This window comes from Panthera leo, chromosome E1 (assembly GCF_018350215.1).
Source record: "Panthera leo isolate Ple1 chromosome E1, P.leo_Ple1_pat1.1, whole genome shotgun sequence".
NCBI lineage: Eukaryota > Metazoa > Chordata > Mammalia > Carnivora > Felidae > Panthera > Panthera leo.
The window spans coordinates 9,616,500-9,636,342 of NC_056692.1; the positions used below are offsets into that span (position 1 = coordinate 9,616,500).

Here is a 19,843-nt window from a genome sequence, read left to right on the forward strand (position 1 = left end):
ATCGTGACCTGGCTGAAGTCGGACGCTCAACCGACTGCGCCACCCAGGCGCCCCTATTGAAGAGAGAGTTTAAATAGGACAAAGTAGTTGGGGTGGATGAGAATAGATGTTGACACACTATCAGAGGGTAAAAGTTAAGAAACGATGCAAAGCAGAAATCCGAAGTTACTTACTTTGACTTAATTATATGCAAAAGGTATATAATCATGTTAAAATCAAACTCGAAGTATTTTTAAAAACCTTAAATGAAAGTTATTTTCCTAAATATCAAAGTATACGCAAATTTGTGGATAAATATAACCAATATAAAAACGCAAACGGAAAACGTGCACAGCCCATATTTCTCCATTGGAAGGAATTACTGAAACAAAGTATCTAACTATGAGCACTCCTTTAAAAACGCTGAGCAAAAGCTTATATAACCAAGCTGCAGTTTGACATCAATGGTTCTGTGAGATAAAATGAGAAAAGGTAGTTAAAAATGAGAATAATGAGACATCTCTGTGTTCCCTCCAAGTACAAAGGTCCAAGACAAGAAATTTTTAACAGAAGATTCAGAACTAAAATACATGTTCTTTGAGAATATTTAAAGACAGAAAATGTTTACCACATACCAAAAATATCACAAAACAATGTATAATTATTCCAATTCTAGAAATCCTATGTGTGAAAAATGACTACTGACTCACATTTCTGGGATTTCTATTCTCTTTAACTAGAATGGAAGAAAACATAGTAAAGCATTTTCGAAATAATGAGATAAAATTGAAGCTATAATAATTTCTCACTGTTAAGAAAACACGCATTCGAATTCATATCGCACACTATGATATGAAAAATGAAAATATTTTTTGGAGAATCTACTTCTCTAAAAACAAGACTAAGAGAAATAAAAGGCTCCATAATAAAACCTGTAGCATTACAGCCAAATAAAGAGAAATCATCATGGCTTTAATAATGTACAAAAAAGAAGAGCACCTGGATGGCTCAACTGGTAAAGCAGCTGACTTCGGCTCAGGTCATGATCTCACGGTTTGGAAGTTCGAGCCCCACAGCGTGCTCTCTGCACGGATCCTCTGTGCCCCTCTCTTCCCTCCCCTGCTTGTGCTTGCTCTCTCTCTCAAAAATAAACAAGCATTAAAAAAAAATCACGTACAAAAAAAGAGTTTCTTTTCTAAGCAGTAACAATATAGTTTCTGGGGACAGCTGGGAGGCTCAGTCATTTAGCCATCCGACTCTTGATCTCAGCTCAGGTCATGATCTCACAGTTAGGAGATGGAGCCCCATGTTGGGCTTTGCGCTTGGCAGTGAGGAGCCTGCTTGGGATTCTCTCTCTCCTCTCTCTCTCCCCACTCACGCTCATGTGCACACTTTCAAAATAAACTTAAAAAATAATTTCTTGAAATATTAGTATGAAAACTGCTAGAAATTAGACAAGAACAAATCAGCCAATAATAGCTGAGAAATACACTGGGAATCTGAGAGGCAGGTCATATTTATTTCTTCAAATTTAAATAATTCTTTTTCTCAGATTATTTCTAACCAGACAAAAAGACAACCTACTTCAAATCAGTCCATGAAACAAATAAGATCCATCACAGAAATTTTTACTCAAAATATTAGCAAATGGAATTGTCAGCTGCACTAAGAAAACAACCAAGTAGCATTTATTCAGGGAAGGAGAATGGATCGGCATACTTAATGTATCAACATATCAAATTAGATGTGCATAAAAGCAGACTACAAAGCAATTTGATAAGATAGTGGTTCCAACAGAGGCTTTTGATTCCAGGAATAATGACTAATGATCTGAAAACCCTTTTGCTTCAAAAACGAGATAAAGGATATCCTTTTACATGCACAGCTGAGCTCCCAAAAGAAGGAAATCCCAAGGGTCAAACAAGAAGAGTAAACTAAAATCCAGAGTAGAAAGTATGGGATTTAACAACACAAAAGCCCAGTTTCTGTAGGTTTTGTGGAGCAGCTTGAGTGTCTCTGTAATCCAGAATTGAGTTCTTGGGGCACCTGGATGGCTCAGTTGATTGAGCGTCTGAGTCTGGATTTCAGCTCAGGTCATGATCTCAGTTTGTTTTGGAGCCCTACATTGGCATCTGTGCTGAGATTGCGGAACCTGCTTAGGATGCTCTCCCTCTCTGTCCCTACCCCACTTGTGTGCTCTCTCTCAAAAACCAACAAACAAACTTAAAAAAAAAACAAAAACAAAAAAAAACGGGTGTCTGGGTGGCTCAGTCGGTTGAGTGTCCGACTTTGGCTCAGGTCATGATCTCACGGTTCCTGAGTCTGAACCCCACAACCCCACATCACATCAGTCTCGCTGTTGTCAGTGTGGAGCACGCTTCGGATCCTCTGTCCTTCTCACTCTCTCTGCCCCTCCCCCCCACTTGTGCACTTTCAAAAATAAACATTTTAAAAATAAATAAAAATATTAAAAATAAAGGAATTGAGTTCTTCAGCTTTTGCAAATCAGAGAATTACATCTGAAGCCCCTTGCATAAAACCAGAATGACCCTTGTCGTAGGTTCTGTCTGCCCCCTCCCCCACACCCTCTCCCTACCAGGGACCACGAGGAAACTTGCATGGCCCAGCCTAGGATCTAGATGGAAAAAGGACTACCACAGAAATCTCCAATCATAGGCCTGTGCCACATGGAGCTTGGTGTCTACATTTATCTATTCATTTAGGCTTGGACCTGAGCGCCTGAAATAAACAAAATCATTCTCATCTTACAGCTAAAACCCTGCTGAAAATGAATTTATAATCCAAACGTAGTAAGCATGAAAATCCACCATAACTGAGATTCGGCACACAACAACAAAGGAGGCCTCACCCTCAATAATTTTAAATTTTTTTTTTTTTTTTTAACGTTTATTGATTTTTGAGACAGAGAGAGACAAAGCATGAACGGGGGAGGGTCAGAGAGAGAGGGAGACACAGAATCGGAAACAGGCTCCAGGCTCTGAGCCATCAGCACAGAGCCCGACGTGGGGCTCGAACTCATGGACCGCGAGATTGTGACCTGAGCTGAAGTCGGACGCTCAACCGACTGAGCCACCCAGGCGCCCCAATAATTTTAGATAATCAACAAATCCAACGACATAAACTAAGTGGGTTTAAAATAATTACTTATATGTCCAGTATGATCCTCCTCAGAGCCCTGAACTTGTGTCTATACTTTTCTTCCTTCAGAGACTGCCACTTGGCTTATTCCCTCCCATTCTTCAGGTTTCTTATCAATCAGACCTTTCCCAACCCTACGCAACAGCATACAGCCCCAACACATTCCCTGGACACACATTCCCTCACATACACATCTACGGAGCTCTCAATCGTCTTTGGATACATCAACCATTTACTGGATAGTGTTTTGTTTTGTTTTAGAGAGAGAGCATGAGTGCGGGAGAGAGGCAGGGGGAGAGAGAGGCCAAGCTGGCTTCACACTCAGCACAGAGCCCGATACAGGGCTCGATCCCACAACCCTGGGATCATGACCTGAGCTGAAATCAAGAGTTGGATGTTCAACCATCTGAGCCACCCAGGCGCCCGTACTGGATAGTGTTTATGATGGTGTTTTTCCTCCACTAGAAATCAAGCTCCAGGAGGCAGCAACTTTCTTTTATTTATAGCTGCCTCTCAGTGCCTAGTAATGTGTCTGGCACATAATAGGTATTCAATAAATAATTTTTTGGATGACTGCCTGAGTGATCAAATAAAAAGAAAGAATTAAATACATAAAGGTACTGAACTAAAGATGGAAAAGACATAATGAAACTAAAAATTACAGAATTCAATGACACTGGCGCTCCAGGAATCTATGAAATCTCAACATAGAGACATCATCACAGATCAGTGAGAAAAGGGTGATCAATAGTTCTGAGCTACAGGCCTACCCATGAAGGAAGGAAAAACTATCACTACTTCACATCATATTAAAAATTCTACGTGAAGACTAAATGTAAAAGAGCCAAATATTCAGAAGAGACTATCTTTCTGACCTTAAAAGAAGTATTTTATTAAGCAAGACACAAAAGACACAAATTATAAAGGAAATCTCAAAAGAGTCTATTACATTCAAATTTTAATCTCTGAGTGTGAAATATCCTCAAGTGAAAAGACAGGGACACAAAAAGATATGTAGCCTACAAAATATAAATTTGAGTATTTTGCTCAAATACATAAAGAACTCTTATAATCATTAAGAAAAAGACAACCCTTCAAAAAAAATAAGCAAAGGATATAAAGAGACAATTTTCAGGGCAGGAAATCAAACCACATTGGTAAGCAATTTAATTCCACTCTTAGGTACGAACCCTAGGGAGTATCTGACAGGCAGGCACAGAGACACAGGTCCCAGAATGGTCAAAGAGGTATTATTTTCCACAGTAAAACATGAAGAAGCTTCATGACCACCTACTGAGAACCATAGTACGTTCCTCCAGTAGGATACTAGACCACAGTGCAGGGAATGAACCAATCAGGGCTATCTCTAGCCTGTATCAATCCTTACCCCTCACCCTCTGCCACAATGGACCAATTAGAGGGAGTCACCCCTTCTAGACAGATGCAACCCCAGCAGACATGTGCTTTGACAAGTAAACAGGCCTTTGGATAGGAAAACTGATGCTGTCGTATCAACATCGATAAATCTCAATGTGTGAAAAACTGCAGAAACAAGTGTTCAGTCTGATACCATTCATATAAAGTTTAAAAACACACTAGCCCCACTATATACTGTTCACTGATACGTGCAAGTGTAATAAACAGGCCTAAGAGTGACAAAGATCAAAACTGAATTCAGAATAGTACCTACACCAGATAAGAGTCCACCGGGGTTTAAAATTAGAAAAAAGAATTCTGAAGCACACATGGTAAAGTACTTAGACTTGACAAAGCTAAGGGGAAGGTATACAGGCATTTGTTAAAGTTGCTACACTTCATTTTTGCTTGAAACCTTTAAAAAAATTTTAGAAGACAGGCACAGAACTTTTCTGAATAGTAAGACAGTAATATGGAACATACACTGGAGAAATTCCCAAAACACAGATAAGAAAACTGAGGTAGGGAAAACATAAAGGATAGAGAAGAGACAGGCTAGTATATCGGTAAATCACATGCCTGAATAAAGGACCAGACCAAGCAGAATTAAAGCACGAGTCAAAGATGTACTAGCAGCTCAAGAGAGTGGAATCTTAGAAATGAAGGTTCATTACAGACTAGGTAGTGTTCAGAAAGGGACTAAGCCCCTAACCTTATGCTAATAAAACTTCCAACTCCTACAAAGCAATCAGGCAGGAAAAAACAGGCTATCTCCAAAAGCCAGCAAAGCAGTTGGCCGCAGAATTATCTGCAATAAATCTCAGTAAGTCAAAATTCCAGACTGTCGAGAAAAAACAAGTGGGGAAAAGGAAAGACAAAAGAATGTTAAATTGTACTCATCTCATCTTATAGAAGAAACTGAAAACGATTTTCTTCCTGAGCTAAATAGGTCTTATAAAATTTTTAGGTTACCCCTAATAGAACTGATTCCTATGAAAACCCTGAACCTGAAAACTCTACGTATGCCTTCCTTCCAAACCGTGAGTGGAAGTTGAGTGAGGAAAAGACCCCTCTAAGAGGGACCTGAGACCAAAAGAAGTAACAAAACGGAAAGCGTTTTTTAAAATGCAAAAATTAAACAAGTATCACTCTCAATACTAATTTTACATACGCTTTGAGATTCTGTATCATAAGACAATGACATTCAGATTAGGCTTAAAAAAATCCAAACACAGTCTTCTACAAAAGACACACTAAAAACAAAATGACTTAGAGAAAGTTTAAGAGTAAGATATAGCCAAAACGTAAAAGTAAAATTTATGACAATACCTTAGGTAGGACAAAAAAAAAAAAAAGAATAATTTTTCAGATGAAGGGATCACTCACAATGAAGATACATATCTAGAACTGCTTAAACAGGAATAAAAACATGTATGAAGAAAAAAACCAGAAAGCCAAATCAACAAGGATATAGGACTTGAACAATACTATATGCCAACTAGATCTACCCAGCATGCACAGAACATTCTACCCTACAATAAAGGAATGCGCATTCTTCTCAAATGTACATACAACAGTCTCCAGGACAACCATAAAGTGGGCCATTAAAACTAGTTTCAATAAATTAAAAGGACTGAAATCATACAAAGCATGTTCTCTGACCACAATGGGATCAACTTAATCAACAACAGAGGGAAATCGCGGAAATAAATATATGAAAATTAATCCACACGCTCCAAAATACCCAACGGATCAAAGAAGAAATCACAAAAATTAGAAAATACCTTGAGATAAAGGAAAATGAAAACACAACACACCAAAATTTATGGGACGCAGCTAAAGCAGTAGAGGAAAATTTATAGTTGTAAACACCTATACTGTATTAGAAAAGAAAGCTTTAAATCAACAACCTAATCTTTCACCTAAGAAACTAGAAAAGGAACAAAATAAAACCAACCCAAGCAGGAGAGATAAACCAAGGAGAAACCAACAGTCAGGAAGGTCCTACATAAATTGGGAGTGGTAAACACAATACAGAGGAGCCAAACTATTTAATAAGTACATCACAGTCCAGCAAACTCTTCCACAGTAAGTACTTAATGAGTGCTAGCCACCCTAATAACTCTACACGGTAGACATAGGTTCTACTGCTATTCCTGTTTTACTGATGAGGAACCCAGAGGAGAGAAGTCACATAACCTGTCTGCAGGTAAACCGTGAAGAAGCGGGAGAGCCAGAATTCAAACTCAGGCTCCAGACTTTGATTCATGACAACAAATACACGACCAAAATGACTTCCACTTTCCCAAAGTGTTTTATCTAAACTATGAAAATGAATGAAACTTTCAGGTTGAGGAGAGGAAGAGAAAGGAACAGTGTAAAACCTCTTGAAGACAGAAAATAAATCCACGAAATTAAGAATTAGGAAAGGAAGGGGCGCCTGGGTGGCTCAGTCGGTTAAGGGTCCGACTTCGGCTCAGATCATGATCTCGTGGTCCGTGAGTTCGAGCCTCCCCATCAGGCTCTGTGCAGACAGTTCAGAGCCTGGAGCCAGTTTCGGATTCTGTGTCTCCCTCTCTCTCTGACCCTCCCCCGTTCATGCTGTCTCTGTCTCAAAAGTAAATAAAGGTTTAAAAAAAAAAAAAAAAGAATTAGGAAAGGAATATGATCTCATAACAGAATACTGTCATTTGTGCTTTAAAAATATAACTCCATAAGGGCGCCTGGGTGGCTTAGTCAGTTAGGTGGCCGACTTCGGCTCAGGTCATGATCTGTTTCTGAATTCAAGCCCCGCATAAGGCTCTGCTTAGGATTCTGTGTCTCCCTCTCTCTCTGACCCTCCCCCACTTGCACTCTGTGTGTGTGTGTGTGTGTGTGTGTGTGTGTGTGTGTGTGTGTGTGTGTCTGTCTCTCAAAAATAAACATTAAAAAAAAATTTTTTTTAATATAATTCCATAAAGTTCCTTCTAGGAAAATATAGGCCTCCAAACTTCTTTCACCCATGCATTCAAGATATTGAATTGAATTATTTATTTATTTTAAAATAGGTTCCACACCGAACGTGGGGCTGGAACTCTCCACCCTGAGATCAAGAGTCACATGCTCTGCCAACTGAGCCGGCCAGGAATCCCCATTCAAGATGTTTTTTTTAATTTTTTTTTTTTTTTAATTTTTTTTTTTCAACGTTTTTTATTTATTTTTGGGACAGAGAGAGACACAGCATGAGCGGGGGAGGGGCAGAGAGAGAGGGAGACACAGAATCGGAAACAGGCTCCAGGCTCCGAGCCATCAGCCCAGAGCCTGACGCGGGGCTCGAACTCACGGACTCACGGACCGCAAGATCGTGACCTGGCTGAAGTCGGACGCTTAACCGACTGCGCCACCCAGGCGCCCCTAATTTTTTTAATGTTTAGTTGTTTTTGAGAGAGAGAGAAAGACAGAGTGCACGTAGGGGAGGGGCAGAGAGAGAGGGAGACACAGAACTAGAAGTAGGCTCCAGGCTACGAGCTGTCAGCACAGAGTCCAACACAGGGCTTGAACTCACAAACCGTGAAATCATGATCTGAGCGAAAGTCGGAAGCTCAACCAACTGAGCCACCCAGGAGCCCCTCAAGATATTTATTAACATCATGTTGTTGCCACTGACCTAGACACTGAAATCAAATCAAGAAAATGGAAGAAATTTAAATGTGTGAGTAATCAAAGAAAGAACAACAAGACGCCAGAGAAACCCTTCTAAAGTAGATCTGGCCCATATGGTTTCCCAGATCCTACCAGGAATAGATCACTCCCATGTGATATCCCATACCTATTCCAGAATGGCAAATAGAGAAAGCATACCAACTCATTTTACCACATTCATAAAATCCTGTGATGACAAGCACAAGAAATATACTATGGATTTCACATAAGAAAATATATGTAAAGTTCTAAATAAAATATCAGCATTAAATATTATCCTGAAAGTACACTTAACAACCAATTAGTAGCAAGCCTGGTTTGCTCTAGATATATATAAATAAGGGGCGCCTGTGTGGCTTGGTCGGTTAAGCGTCCGACTTCGGCTCAGGTCACGATCTCGCGGTCAGTAGGTTCGAGCCCCGCGTCGGGCTCTGTGCTGACAGCTCAGAGCCTGGAGCCTGTTTCGGATTCTGTGTCTCCCTCTCTCTGTGACCCTCCCCCATTCATGCTCTGTCTCTGTCTCAAAAATAAACAAACGTTAAAAAAAAAAAAAAATTTAGATATATATAAATAAATATTTATAATTTGGCACCAAATTAAATATAAAACAAAGTTGTCCAACACCACTATTATTTAATGTTGTTCTGCGGTCATAATCAATGAACTAAATTTAAGAATGGTGGGGAGGGGGTGCCTGGGTGGTGCAGCGGGTTGAGGGTCCGACTCTTGGTTTCAGCTAAGGTCGTGATCTCACAGTTCGTGGGTTCAAGCCCCACATTGGGCTCTACGCTGATGGCACGGAGCCTGCTTCAGATTCCATCTCTCCTTCTCTCTGCCCCTCCCTCACTTGTGCTCTCTTGCTCTCTCACTCAAAAATAAATAAACTTAAAAAAAAAAAAAGATTAAGAAGGATGGGGAGAAACACAGAAGTAGATCTAAAAGGAAACACCATGATTTCTTAAATGTAAAATTATACATCCAGAAATAAGAATATCAACTGAAAAGCAAATGGTGTAGTAAAGTGTCCACTGGAAAACAAATGTAACAAAATACCTGTCACATCTACATGAAAAAACCTGTAAGAGTCATGCCAGGGTCCTCAATGGAAAGACTCCATACAGGCATGCCTCACCGTATCACACTTCACGTTGCAGATGGTGCGTTTTTTACAAATTGAAGGTTTGTGGCAACCCTGCATGGACCAAATGTATCGGTGTCATTATTCCAACAGTTTCGTGTTGCTGTGTCACATTTTGGTAATTCTCACAATATTTCAAACTTTTTCATTATTATTGTATTTGTCATGGTGATTGCTGATCAGTGATCTTTGATGTCACTCTTGTATGTAATTATTTGGGGGGCACAAAAACTGCATCCATCCAAGACACTGCATACCAGATGGTGAGTTTAGTTTCTGACTGACCACCTACTGGCTGTTCCCCCATCTCTCTGCCTCTCCTGGGGCCTACCTATTCCCTGGGACACAACAATATTGAAATCAGGCCAGTTAATAACCCTACAATGGCCCCTAAGTGTTCAGATGAAAGGAAGAGTCACATGTCCCTCATTTAAAATCAAAACCTGTAAAAGATTCAGCATCTCAGAAGCTGAGACAGGCTGAAAGCATGGCCTCTTGTGCCAAACAGCGGTGTTATAAATGCAAAGGAAAAGTTCCTAAAGGAAAGGAGAAAGGAAAAGTGCTAGTCCGGGGAACACACGAATGGCAAGAAAGTGAAACAGCCTTATTGCTGATGTGGAGAAAGGCTTAGTGGCCTGGATAGAAGGTCAAACCAGCCCCAACGTTCCCTGAAGCCAAAGCCTAATCCAGAGCAAGGCCCTAATGCTCTTCAGTTCTGTGAAGGCTGAGAGGTGGGGAAGTGCGGAAGGAAAGTCTGACACTAGCAGGGGTTGGTTCGGGAGGTTTAAGCAAAGAAGCCTCTCCATAACATAAATGTGCAAGGTGAAGCAGCAAGTGCTGATGTAGAAGCTGCAGAAAGTTATCCAGAAGATTCTAGATCTTAAGATAATTAATACATGGGGTGCCTGGATGGCTCAGCCGGTCAAGCATCGTATCAGCTCAGGTGGTGATCTCTCAGTCATGAGATCGAGCCCCAAGTTGGGCTCCGCGCTGACTCAGAATCCCTGCTGAGATTCTCTCTCCTTCTCTCTGCCCGTCCCCTGCTCATGCACTTGCACAGGCTCTCTCTCAAAATAAATAAACTTAAAAAAAAAAAAAAGATAACTAATACACTATACCAAATAACAGGTTTTCAGTGTAGATTAAACAGCTTTCTAATGGATGAAGATGCCACCTAGGACTTTCATAGCTAATGAGGAGAAGCCAATGTTTGGCTTCAAAGTTTCAAAGGACAGTTGACTCACCTGCTAGGGGCTAATGCAGCTGGTGATTTTATGTTGAAGCCAGTGCTCATTTGCCACTCCCAAACTCCTAGGGCCCTTAAGAATTATGCTAAATCTACTCTGCATGTGCCCTAACAATGGAACAACAAAGCCTGGATAAAAGCACATCTGTTTACAACATGATTTACTGGATATTCTAAGCTCACTGTTGAGACCTACTGCTCAGAAAAAGAAAAGTTTCTTTTCAAAGTATTCTGCTCACTGACAGTGCACCTGGTCACCCAAGAGCTCTGATGGAGACATACAGGGAGATTAGTGTTGTTTTCATGCCTGCCAACACAACCTCCATTCTGTAGACCATGGATCAAGGAGTAATTTTAACTTTCCAATTGGGCAAAGTAAATTGAAAACCTTCCAGAAAGGATTCACCATTCTAGGTGGCATCAAGAACATTTGTGATTCATGGGAAGAGGTCAAATAATCAATATTAACAGGAGTTTGGAAGAAGCTGATTCCAACTCTATAGATGACTTTGAGGGGTTCAAGACTCCAGTGGAGGCAGACAGGGTGGAAACAGCAGGACAGCTAGAGTCAGAAGTGGAGCTTGAACACATGACTGAATGGCTGCAATCTCGGGATGAATCTTGAACGGATGAGGAGTTTCTTCTTATGGATGAGCAAAGGAAGTGGTTTCCTGAGATAAGATCTACTTCTGGTGAAGATGTCGTGAAGATTGTTGAAATGACAAAAAGGGTTTAGAATATTACATGAACTCGGTTGATAAAGCAGCAGCAGGGTTTGAGAGGATTGACTCCAATTTCGAAAGAAGTTCTACTGAGGGTCAAATGCTATCAAACAGCATCATATGCTACAGAGAAATCATTCATTAAAGAATCAATCAATCAATGTGGCACACTTCATTGTTGTCTGCTTTCAAGAAATTGCCACGGGCACGTGGGTGGCTCAGTCGGTTAAGCATCTGACTTCAGCTCAGGCTCAGATCATGATTTCCCAGTCTGTGGGTTCAAGCCCTGTGTCGGGCTCTGTGCTGACAGCTCAAGAGCCTGGAGCCTGCTTCTGATTCTGTGTCTCCCTCTCTCTCTCTCTGCCCCTTCCCTGCTCACACTGTCTCTCTCTCAAAAATAAATTTTAAAAAATTAAAAAAAAAAAAATTGCCACAGCCACCCCAACCTTCAGCAACCACCACCCTGATCAGTCAGCAGCCATCCACAATGAAGAAAGACCCTCCACTAGCAGAAAGATGACGACTCCCTGAAAGTTCAGATGATGGTTAAGTTTTAGCAACAGAGTATTTTTCAATTAGGGTATATACATTTTGGGCGGATACGTATATTTTTTAAACAATGCTATTGCACACCGTAAACGTAAGTTTTATATGCACTAGGAAACAAAAAAACTCATTTGATCTGCTGTATTGTGCTATTCACTTTAGGGCGGTGGTCTGGAACCGAACCCGCGATACCTCTGACACGCCCCCGTATTGCAGAGACAGTGTAGTGAGTGACTCCCCTCGCTAGCACAGCTCCTGTTTGTTCCAGCATCCATTCTTTTCTCACACGATTCAGGCGGAGCAGAATCCATCCTCTGACAGGAATGGATCCTGGTCAGTTTTAGAGAATCATGGTAATCCCACATTTCCTGTCAAGGACTGGGTTCGAAATGCCGTGTAACCCAATCCAGCCAATGAGCAATAAGGGTAAATCTAATTGGGAACTTCTAGCAAAGATTACTTTGATTCTAAAAGAACACCAAATAAGTTTTCTTTTCTTCTCTGCACGTTGCCATTTCTGGATAAGGTTCCTGGGACCTAATACAGTCCCTTTTCAATCATGGTGGGAATGTGAAGAGAAAGTCAAAACACACTGAGAATGAGTGAGGAGGGATGGAAAGAATCTCCTTCCTCAGGATTTCCATGAGCTGTGTGTCAAGTAACTCAACAGCCTGCCCCTTTTCGATGAACTACCAGTTACATGAGAGTAAGTGCCCTTAATGCGTAACTGAAATTCTGTGCTATTTGCAGTGAAATGCTAACTTATTCAGAAGGCAATCTCCTCAAACTCACTGAAAAATATAATGCAAATCTAATAATTCAGTCTCAAAGCATTTTGGGGATTTGACAAAATGATCTAAAATGCATGTAAAAACTGAGAATAAAATGGGAGGAAATCTTACCAAAGAAGCATGCGTGAAACCTGTTTCACTGTGTAACTCAAACGTATGCTACCATATAACTCAAACAACATATACTGTTATAAAAGTCATCAGATGAATGAATCGAATGGAAACCCCCAAAAGAGACGCAAGCATATGCTAATTTATAGTTAAGTATGTAACAACAATAGATTATCATCTTTAGGAAAGTAGTGACCAATTTCACACCCAAATTAACCACCGGTATGTTAAGAAGTTACATGTTAACCCTGTTTAGAAATAAAGAAAAAATAAATTTTAAAAAATGAGTGAATATTTATCTGATTTCAAAGCTGAAAAATACCTAAGCATTAAGCTCCAGAAAAGCAGGGACTTCTGCTTCACTTGCCTCTATTGAATCCTACAATATCTGGCCTAGAATAGCTACTCAATATGTATTCAAAATTCATAAAAGCAGGGGCGCCTGGATGGCTCAGTCAGTTATGCATTTGACTCATGATTTTCCCTCAGGTCATGATCTCTTGGTTTGAGTTCGAGCCCTGCATCAGGGTCTGCGCTGACAGCACAGAGCCTGCTCGGGATTCTGGATCTCTCTCTCAAAATAAACAAGCATTTAAAAAATTAAATTAAATTAATAAAAGCAAAAAACATACACATAAACAAATTCAGATCTAATTCCAAAAAGATCACAGGCAAGTGCAAGTCATACTGTGTGATTCATTTATATAAATTTTAAAAAGAAGCCCTCAAAAACAAAACAAGATTCAGCAGAATAGTATCTCTGGGGTGAGAAGGAGAATGGGGCTGGGGCCAAACACACACAGGCTGCAAAGGTGGGTCACTGCCTGTTCTTCTCATTCATTATTCCTTAAACTATATAGATTTTAGTTTCACATTTCTTTAAAACAAATTTTTTTTATGTTTATATATTTTGAGAGCGAGAGAGGGTGAGAGCAAGGGAGGGGCAGAGAGAGAGGGAGAGAGGATCCCAAGCAGGTTCTGCATTGCCAGCGCAGAGCCCAATGTGGGGCTCAAACTCACAAACCATGAGATCATGACCTGAGCAGAAATCAAGAGTTGGACACTTAGCTGACTGAGCTACCCAGGTGCCCCTCATGCATTTTTTTAATTAAACAAAAAAACCCAAAGCTCTGAGCTCTATAGACACAAGTAAGGGAGAAGAAAAAACCTGACAGGATAGAGTTAATATTTTTACAAAACAGCACCAATAACAGATCAACCCCATTGCTTATCAAAGAAATGGTAGTTAATGCATCACTGCCATATCGCCAATCTGGCAAAGGTTATAATAATCAGTGAGCTTTGTGGAGAAGTGGCACAACGCCTTATCACGATAATAAAAACTAACAATGGCTAACACTTGAGTAGCCGCTCTCTGTGTACATTGTTCTAAGCGCTTTATGGATATTAACTCATTCAGTCTTCCTACTGGTCCCTACGAGAGAGTACTGCTCTTACCCCCATCCTGAGGATCAAAAGCACACAGGGATTAATTAATTTGACCAAAGTCACAAAGCAAATAAATGAGCAGATCCTGAAAATGTAAATTAATACAGTCCTTTTGAGGGCAATTTTGCAATATGCGCCAACAAGTTTAATTTTTTTTTTTTTTTTAATGTTTATTTATTTTTGAGACAGAGAGAGACAGAGCATGAACAGGGGAGGGGCAGAGAGAGAGGGAGACACAGAATCTGAAACAGGCTCCAGGCTCTGAGCTGTCAGCGCAGAGCCTAACACGGGGCTTGAACTCACGGACTGTGAGATCATGACCTGAGCTGAAGTCGGACGCTTAACCGACCAAGCCACCCAGGCGCCCCGCGCCAACAAGTTTAAAATGTGCTCCTCTGACCCGGAATTTCAGTGCTCGGAATCTGTCTTATGTTGTAACAGAAGACCTTACTTTCATGAGGATACACCGTTCTGGACAGAACACATGCATTCATTTATCTCTCCTCCCTCCCAAAACATCACTAAAATCAATGTTAAAGGATGAAAAAGATAGAAAGTTACAAGGAAAAGCAAAGTAGAGATGACAAAGATCAAAAATTGTGGGCGGTGACAAGCAGAGAAAAAAGTGGGAAGTGACTGAGCACATGACAGAAAGATCAGGACTGAATGCTACAAACAGCTAGGCCAGCGAGAAGTAAGCCAGTAGGTACCAGAGCCCCAGAAAACCTTAGGAATTCAGAGCAAATACTATGGTTAACAGAAGAACTTGTCAAACACATAAAAAACAAGCAACAGAAAAAATCCAGTTAACTACTGACTTCAGAGGAAACAAAGAGTTGTTCACACAAAAGAAAATGCAACTACATGGTCATGTTACTTGGCTCAACAGCTAACGCCACTCATATATTCGTAATACTATAGACACGACCAAAAGTTACACTAAATGTTCCCTTTTCTATAAGCTAACAGAGTCTAAAAATACTAATTACAAAAATAGTTTGATATGTTATTTTAGAAATATGAAGGAAAATACCGGAAGAAATTGGTTAAGAGTTGAAAATTACCCTAGGAAGATGTGTGGCAAGGAAATGTTTTTAAATTAAGTCTTATAACATCCTTTGACTTTTGATACTATATGGATAAGAGTAATTTAAAAAATTGTTCCAAAAAATTATAGAATATCCAGAAAAACACACATAAGATATAAATGCCCTATAAATCTAACAACCAGAAGTAATCACTGTCTATATTTTGGTATCATTCAGTCCTGCTCTATACCTACATTTAATCTACATATTCTAGAAAAGTGGGCTCCTCCTACACTGTTTAGTAATCTACTGTTTTCACTTAATTTTGTATGAGTACTTCCTCCGTAATTACGTACATATTTATAATACGAGAAACAAAATAAGTACCCTAGACCGAGTTTATACATGAACTTAAGTAATACGTTTTGGGATAGTTAGTAAGGTAAATAAAAAGCACATAAATTTGACAACGGATGTACTTTGTTTAAAACTGAGTGATAACAGGGGTGCCTGGGTGGCTCAGTCGGTTAAGCTTCCGACTCTTGATTTCAGCTCAGGTCATTATCTCACAGTTCATGAGTTAGGCCCCACATCCGGCTCTGTAGAGGCAACTCAGAGCCTGCTTGGGATTCTAGGTCTCCCTCTCTCTCTGCCCCTCCCCACCTCTCTCTCTATATATTTAAAAAATAAATAAATAATTGAGTGATATTTCTTTAGAAAAAATAGGATTAAGAATAATGTAACATTTTATTTATTGCATAACTAGTAAAATGTAAAAACCATGTTTATAACAGAAATTAGTTTGCTCTTTCCAACAAGAGTTCCTGTGCCTAGAAAAAAGTGTTTTCACAATATATTACTAAGTTAAAAAAAAAAGCATATACAGTATGATCCCTTATTTCTTAAGATGTAAACAGCACAGGGGGGAAAACAAGTCTGGAAAGACATACACCAGAAAATAAACAGTAGTTCCTTCTTTGTAGTATTACAGATGATCTTTGTCACCTCCTTCCTAATGCTTTCCTAAACTGTCTTACATGCACTGGTATTATTTCTGGAAGTCAGAAACTTTTAAGGAACTGTCTATAGTCAATTCTACAAATGAAAGACAGCAAGAGTGTAGATAGTTCAAAAGTGAATTATTTGATAGCTAGACTCATCTTTACATCTTTTGTGAATTCCCTCAAAGCCTCTACACCACACTGAAACTTTACTTGGGGCCTATCTGGTCTTCTGTTCCTACATTCAACAAGTGCTGAGCCTGTATTACATGTCAGGCACTGCTCTAGTACCAAGGATTTAGCAGTGAACAAAACAGCTGAAATCTCTATCCTTCTTTGCTAGGGAAGACAAATACTAAAAACACTTGGAACAAAAATATACTTTTAGTGGCCATACAAACATGAGCACACAACAGACACACACACACACTCCTATCTTCAAGTGTGAGGAAGAAAAGTAAAGGATAGGTGGGAAGAGATGATTGTTTTAGTTAGGGTAGGCCTCCTGAGGAAGTGATACCTGAGCAGAAAACTGAATGGCCACGCAAAGATATGGGAGAACAGGCTAGGTGGAGGGAATAAGTGAAAAGGCCTTGAGATGGCAATGAGCTTGTACAGAACAGCAGGACCAGTGTGGTCAAAGTGGAAAGAGCATGGGGGAGAGAAGCAGCAGGTGATGTAGAAGTAGGCAGGTGTCAAATCATATAGGGCTTTACAAGTCCATGCAGGGATTCTGAAATTTATTCTAAAGGTGATGCAAAGGCACCGAGGTTTAAAAGATCACTCTGCCTGTGGTATGGATAACAGACTGTGTAAGGCAAGGAAGCAGGAAAACTCTTGAGGAGACTATTTACAGGTGTTTGGGCAAGAAACAATAATATCCTGCACCAAAGCAGTAGGGCAAGAGGATGAGACATGGTCTGATATGGATATATTTTGATGCCTGATCTAATATAACTTGATGAAATACAATCAGGAATGAGGAAGGAATCACAGGTGATTCTTAGGTTCTTGGCTAAGCAAGTGAATGAATGGTGGTGCCATTTACTGACTGGGCTGACTGGCAGAGAAGCAAGTTTGTGAGTGGCAGAAACCAGGAGACCGATTTCAAACATGTTATGTGTGAACTGACCAGCAGACATTCAGGTCAAGATGTCAGGTAGACAATCTTACCCAGTTCATGTCTGTAGTCCATGTGTAAGTTGGGGATGAAGATGTATAACTGATATTTAAAGGTATGGGGCTATATGTTATCTCCTAGGGTGTGAGCCCCAAGGTCTGCTAACTTTAGAGGTGGCAAAGGGGAAGGTGAGTGATGGGTTAGGTGTCCCAGAAGCCAAGCGAATAAAGCGTGTCCAGTAGGAGTCAAAGATCACCTGGGTCAGAGCTGCTAATAAGCAGCGTAGGGAAGGTAAGGCTTGAGAACTGGCAACCTTGATAAGGGTGGCTTCGGTGCAGTGGTGGAACAGAAAAACTGGTTTATGTTTAAGAGAAAACTGGAAGACAACTGAATAAAAATAACTCTTTCAAGTCCTATTTATTGCTTTAGGGACAAGAGTTGACTGCTCTTTCTCTAAAGCATCTTGTAGCTCTTTGCATACAGTATGCGTGAAGTAAGAATTATGAAATCAGTGTCGAATCTGATAATTCCCAATATTTCAAACCATATTAAGAAACCCAAATGGTCGAGAGCTAGAGCTTCCTGACCATCCCATTTTGTTCCTAAAATCGTTCTTTACACTCTTCCCTCGTAATGAGGATGAACTGCAAAGACCTCAGTTTTCTCTTCATCTTTTATGACTTCGTACATATCTGGTACCAAAAGGTAATTAATTAGCATTGTGACTGGTAGCTGAACCAAGAGAAAAGAAAAAGACCTCTCCTTTCTGCTCCCCAATTTTCCAGAGGTCATATATAAAAGTCAACAAATAAATGAACCACTGAAGGGTTAAACAAACAAACAAACAAACGTCAAGTTATTTAAACAAGACATCTTATCCCAAACCCTCTGCTGAGATCTTAAAAATTGCCACTTAATTCCCCAAATGGATAACTTGCCCTCCCCCAATTCAGATACCTTTCCCTTTATCACAATATAACAATGAAGCTCTGTGGCAAAAAAGGCAATGTCCAGAAAACAGTCAGGTCTCCCTACCTGACAAAATGTCTTCTGCTAATTCCTTTTCTCTTTCAATTTTTTCCTCTAGGGTTGAAATGCAGAATTCATAGCCAGCAAGAGCAAATTCCTGTCTGTAAAGCAAAGATCAGCAATCGGCTGTTCACCTTTTCACAAACTCCTCTTTTATTCTCATTTTCCCAGCTTGGGTTTGAATATTGTTAGTAAAGGAAGCGTAAGATGGGAAGCATCATCTCCCACTAATAGTTTCAAGTGACTCAGTTTCTCCATTTGGGAAATGGAGTCTTACACCCGCTCAAAGTAATACTATTATGAACAGAGGCTAAGGCCCCCTGCACCAAGGGTTCTAACTACTTATGCAACTTCTGGAGAGGTTTATTAACTTTATTAGCTTTCCAACCTGTACGTCTTCAATGAAAGCTTCTTTTATGTAAATGGAATTCCTAATTATGGCACTAGAAGGCATTAAGCCTTCTCTAATCCTGGACCCTGAATCATTTGGAGAGGACACCCAAACGTCAGGCAGACTGACCTAAAGACAACTAACTGTCAACTGCTGGTTTCTATAAAGAGATGTACAAACACAACAGAAATTCCTTCTCCTTCCAGAAGCTCACTCCCGGTTTTTGCCCTTCTGCTATGGCGAAGCAGCACTACAAAGATTGCCCCTTCTCCTCTAGTGCTTTGCCAGGGGATAACAGATGACCCCACGTTGTATTCTGTTCTCAGAACAGAAGTTTCTCCAGACCCAAACCTTGGCAGGAGGGACCCTATCCAGCCAGGACATGGAGCAGGGGGAGGCTGCCCACTAGATGTTTCTAGTCAGAGTAAAATGCCTATTAACAATCCCCCTACTATTATCAGCATTCCTAAGCCCCAAGTCTAGTTATGTATCTTCTGCCTCATGCTTCTCTTAATCAAACTAAATGAAAAAATACTTTTGAGAAGGGTATAGAGGAACTCACAGGCTAATTACCAGGGGCTACTAATACACTTGTGCCTGTATGAGAGCAGGAGTTCATCCTACTCTCCACTGGGATTGGCTTTGGGCTTCTTTTATCCTAGAAGTTCATACCCCATCGACATCCAGGCCCGTTTGTTACTCCTCCAAAAGAGACAGATCCCAGGTGCAATGTTCCCCAGCACAGGCCAACCTCAAAGCTCCTCCAAAGACTTGAAGTTAAAGGCCTTCAGAGGCTCTAGCCTATCTAGTGTCCAACCAAATGCAGGTTCTGCTGAGAATGAAGGAGCTGGTGACCAGGGCAGCAGGGACCTGTGCCAGAGCCCCTGGCCTCAATAAGCACTCATTACAGCATTAGGTGTGAGGTCATTCCAAACTTCTGGTACCCAACTACTGTAGCAGCTAAAAACCCAAGGAAAAGCTAGTCTTAGATCTTCCCTTAAATATACTCTAAAAGATCTAACTCTCTAGAGGAGTT

The 19,843-nt window shown here is 40.4% G+C and overlaps 1 protein-coding gene across 1 annotated transcript in view; it reads right to left on the minus strand.

Moving 5' to 3' along the window:
• Nucleotides 1-19,843, minus strand: part of TTC19 (tetratricopeptide repeat domain 19) — a 45,291-nt gene that overhangs the window by 20,538 nt on the left and 4,910 nt on the right. Inside the window, exon 7 of the mRNA XM_042917461.1 lies at nt 18,423-18,517. Within this exon, the coding sequence (XP_042773395.1) occupies nt 18,423-18,517 (95 nt within the window). The remainder of the gene's footprint in view (nt 1-18,422; nt 18,518-19,843) is intronic.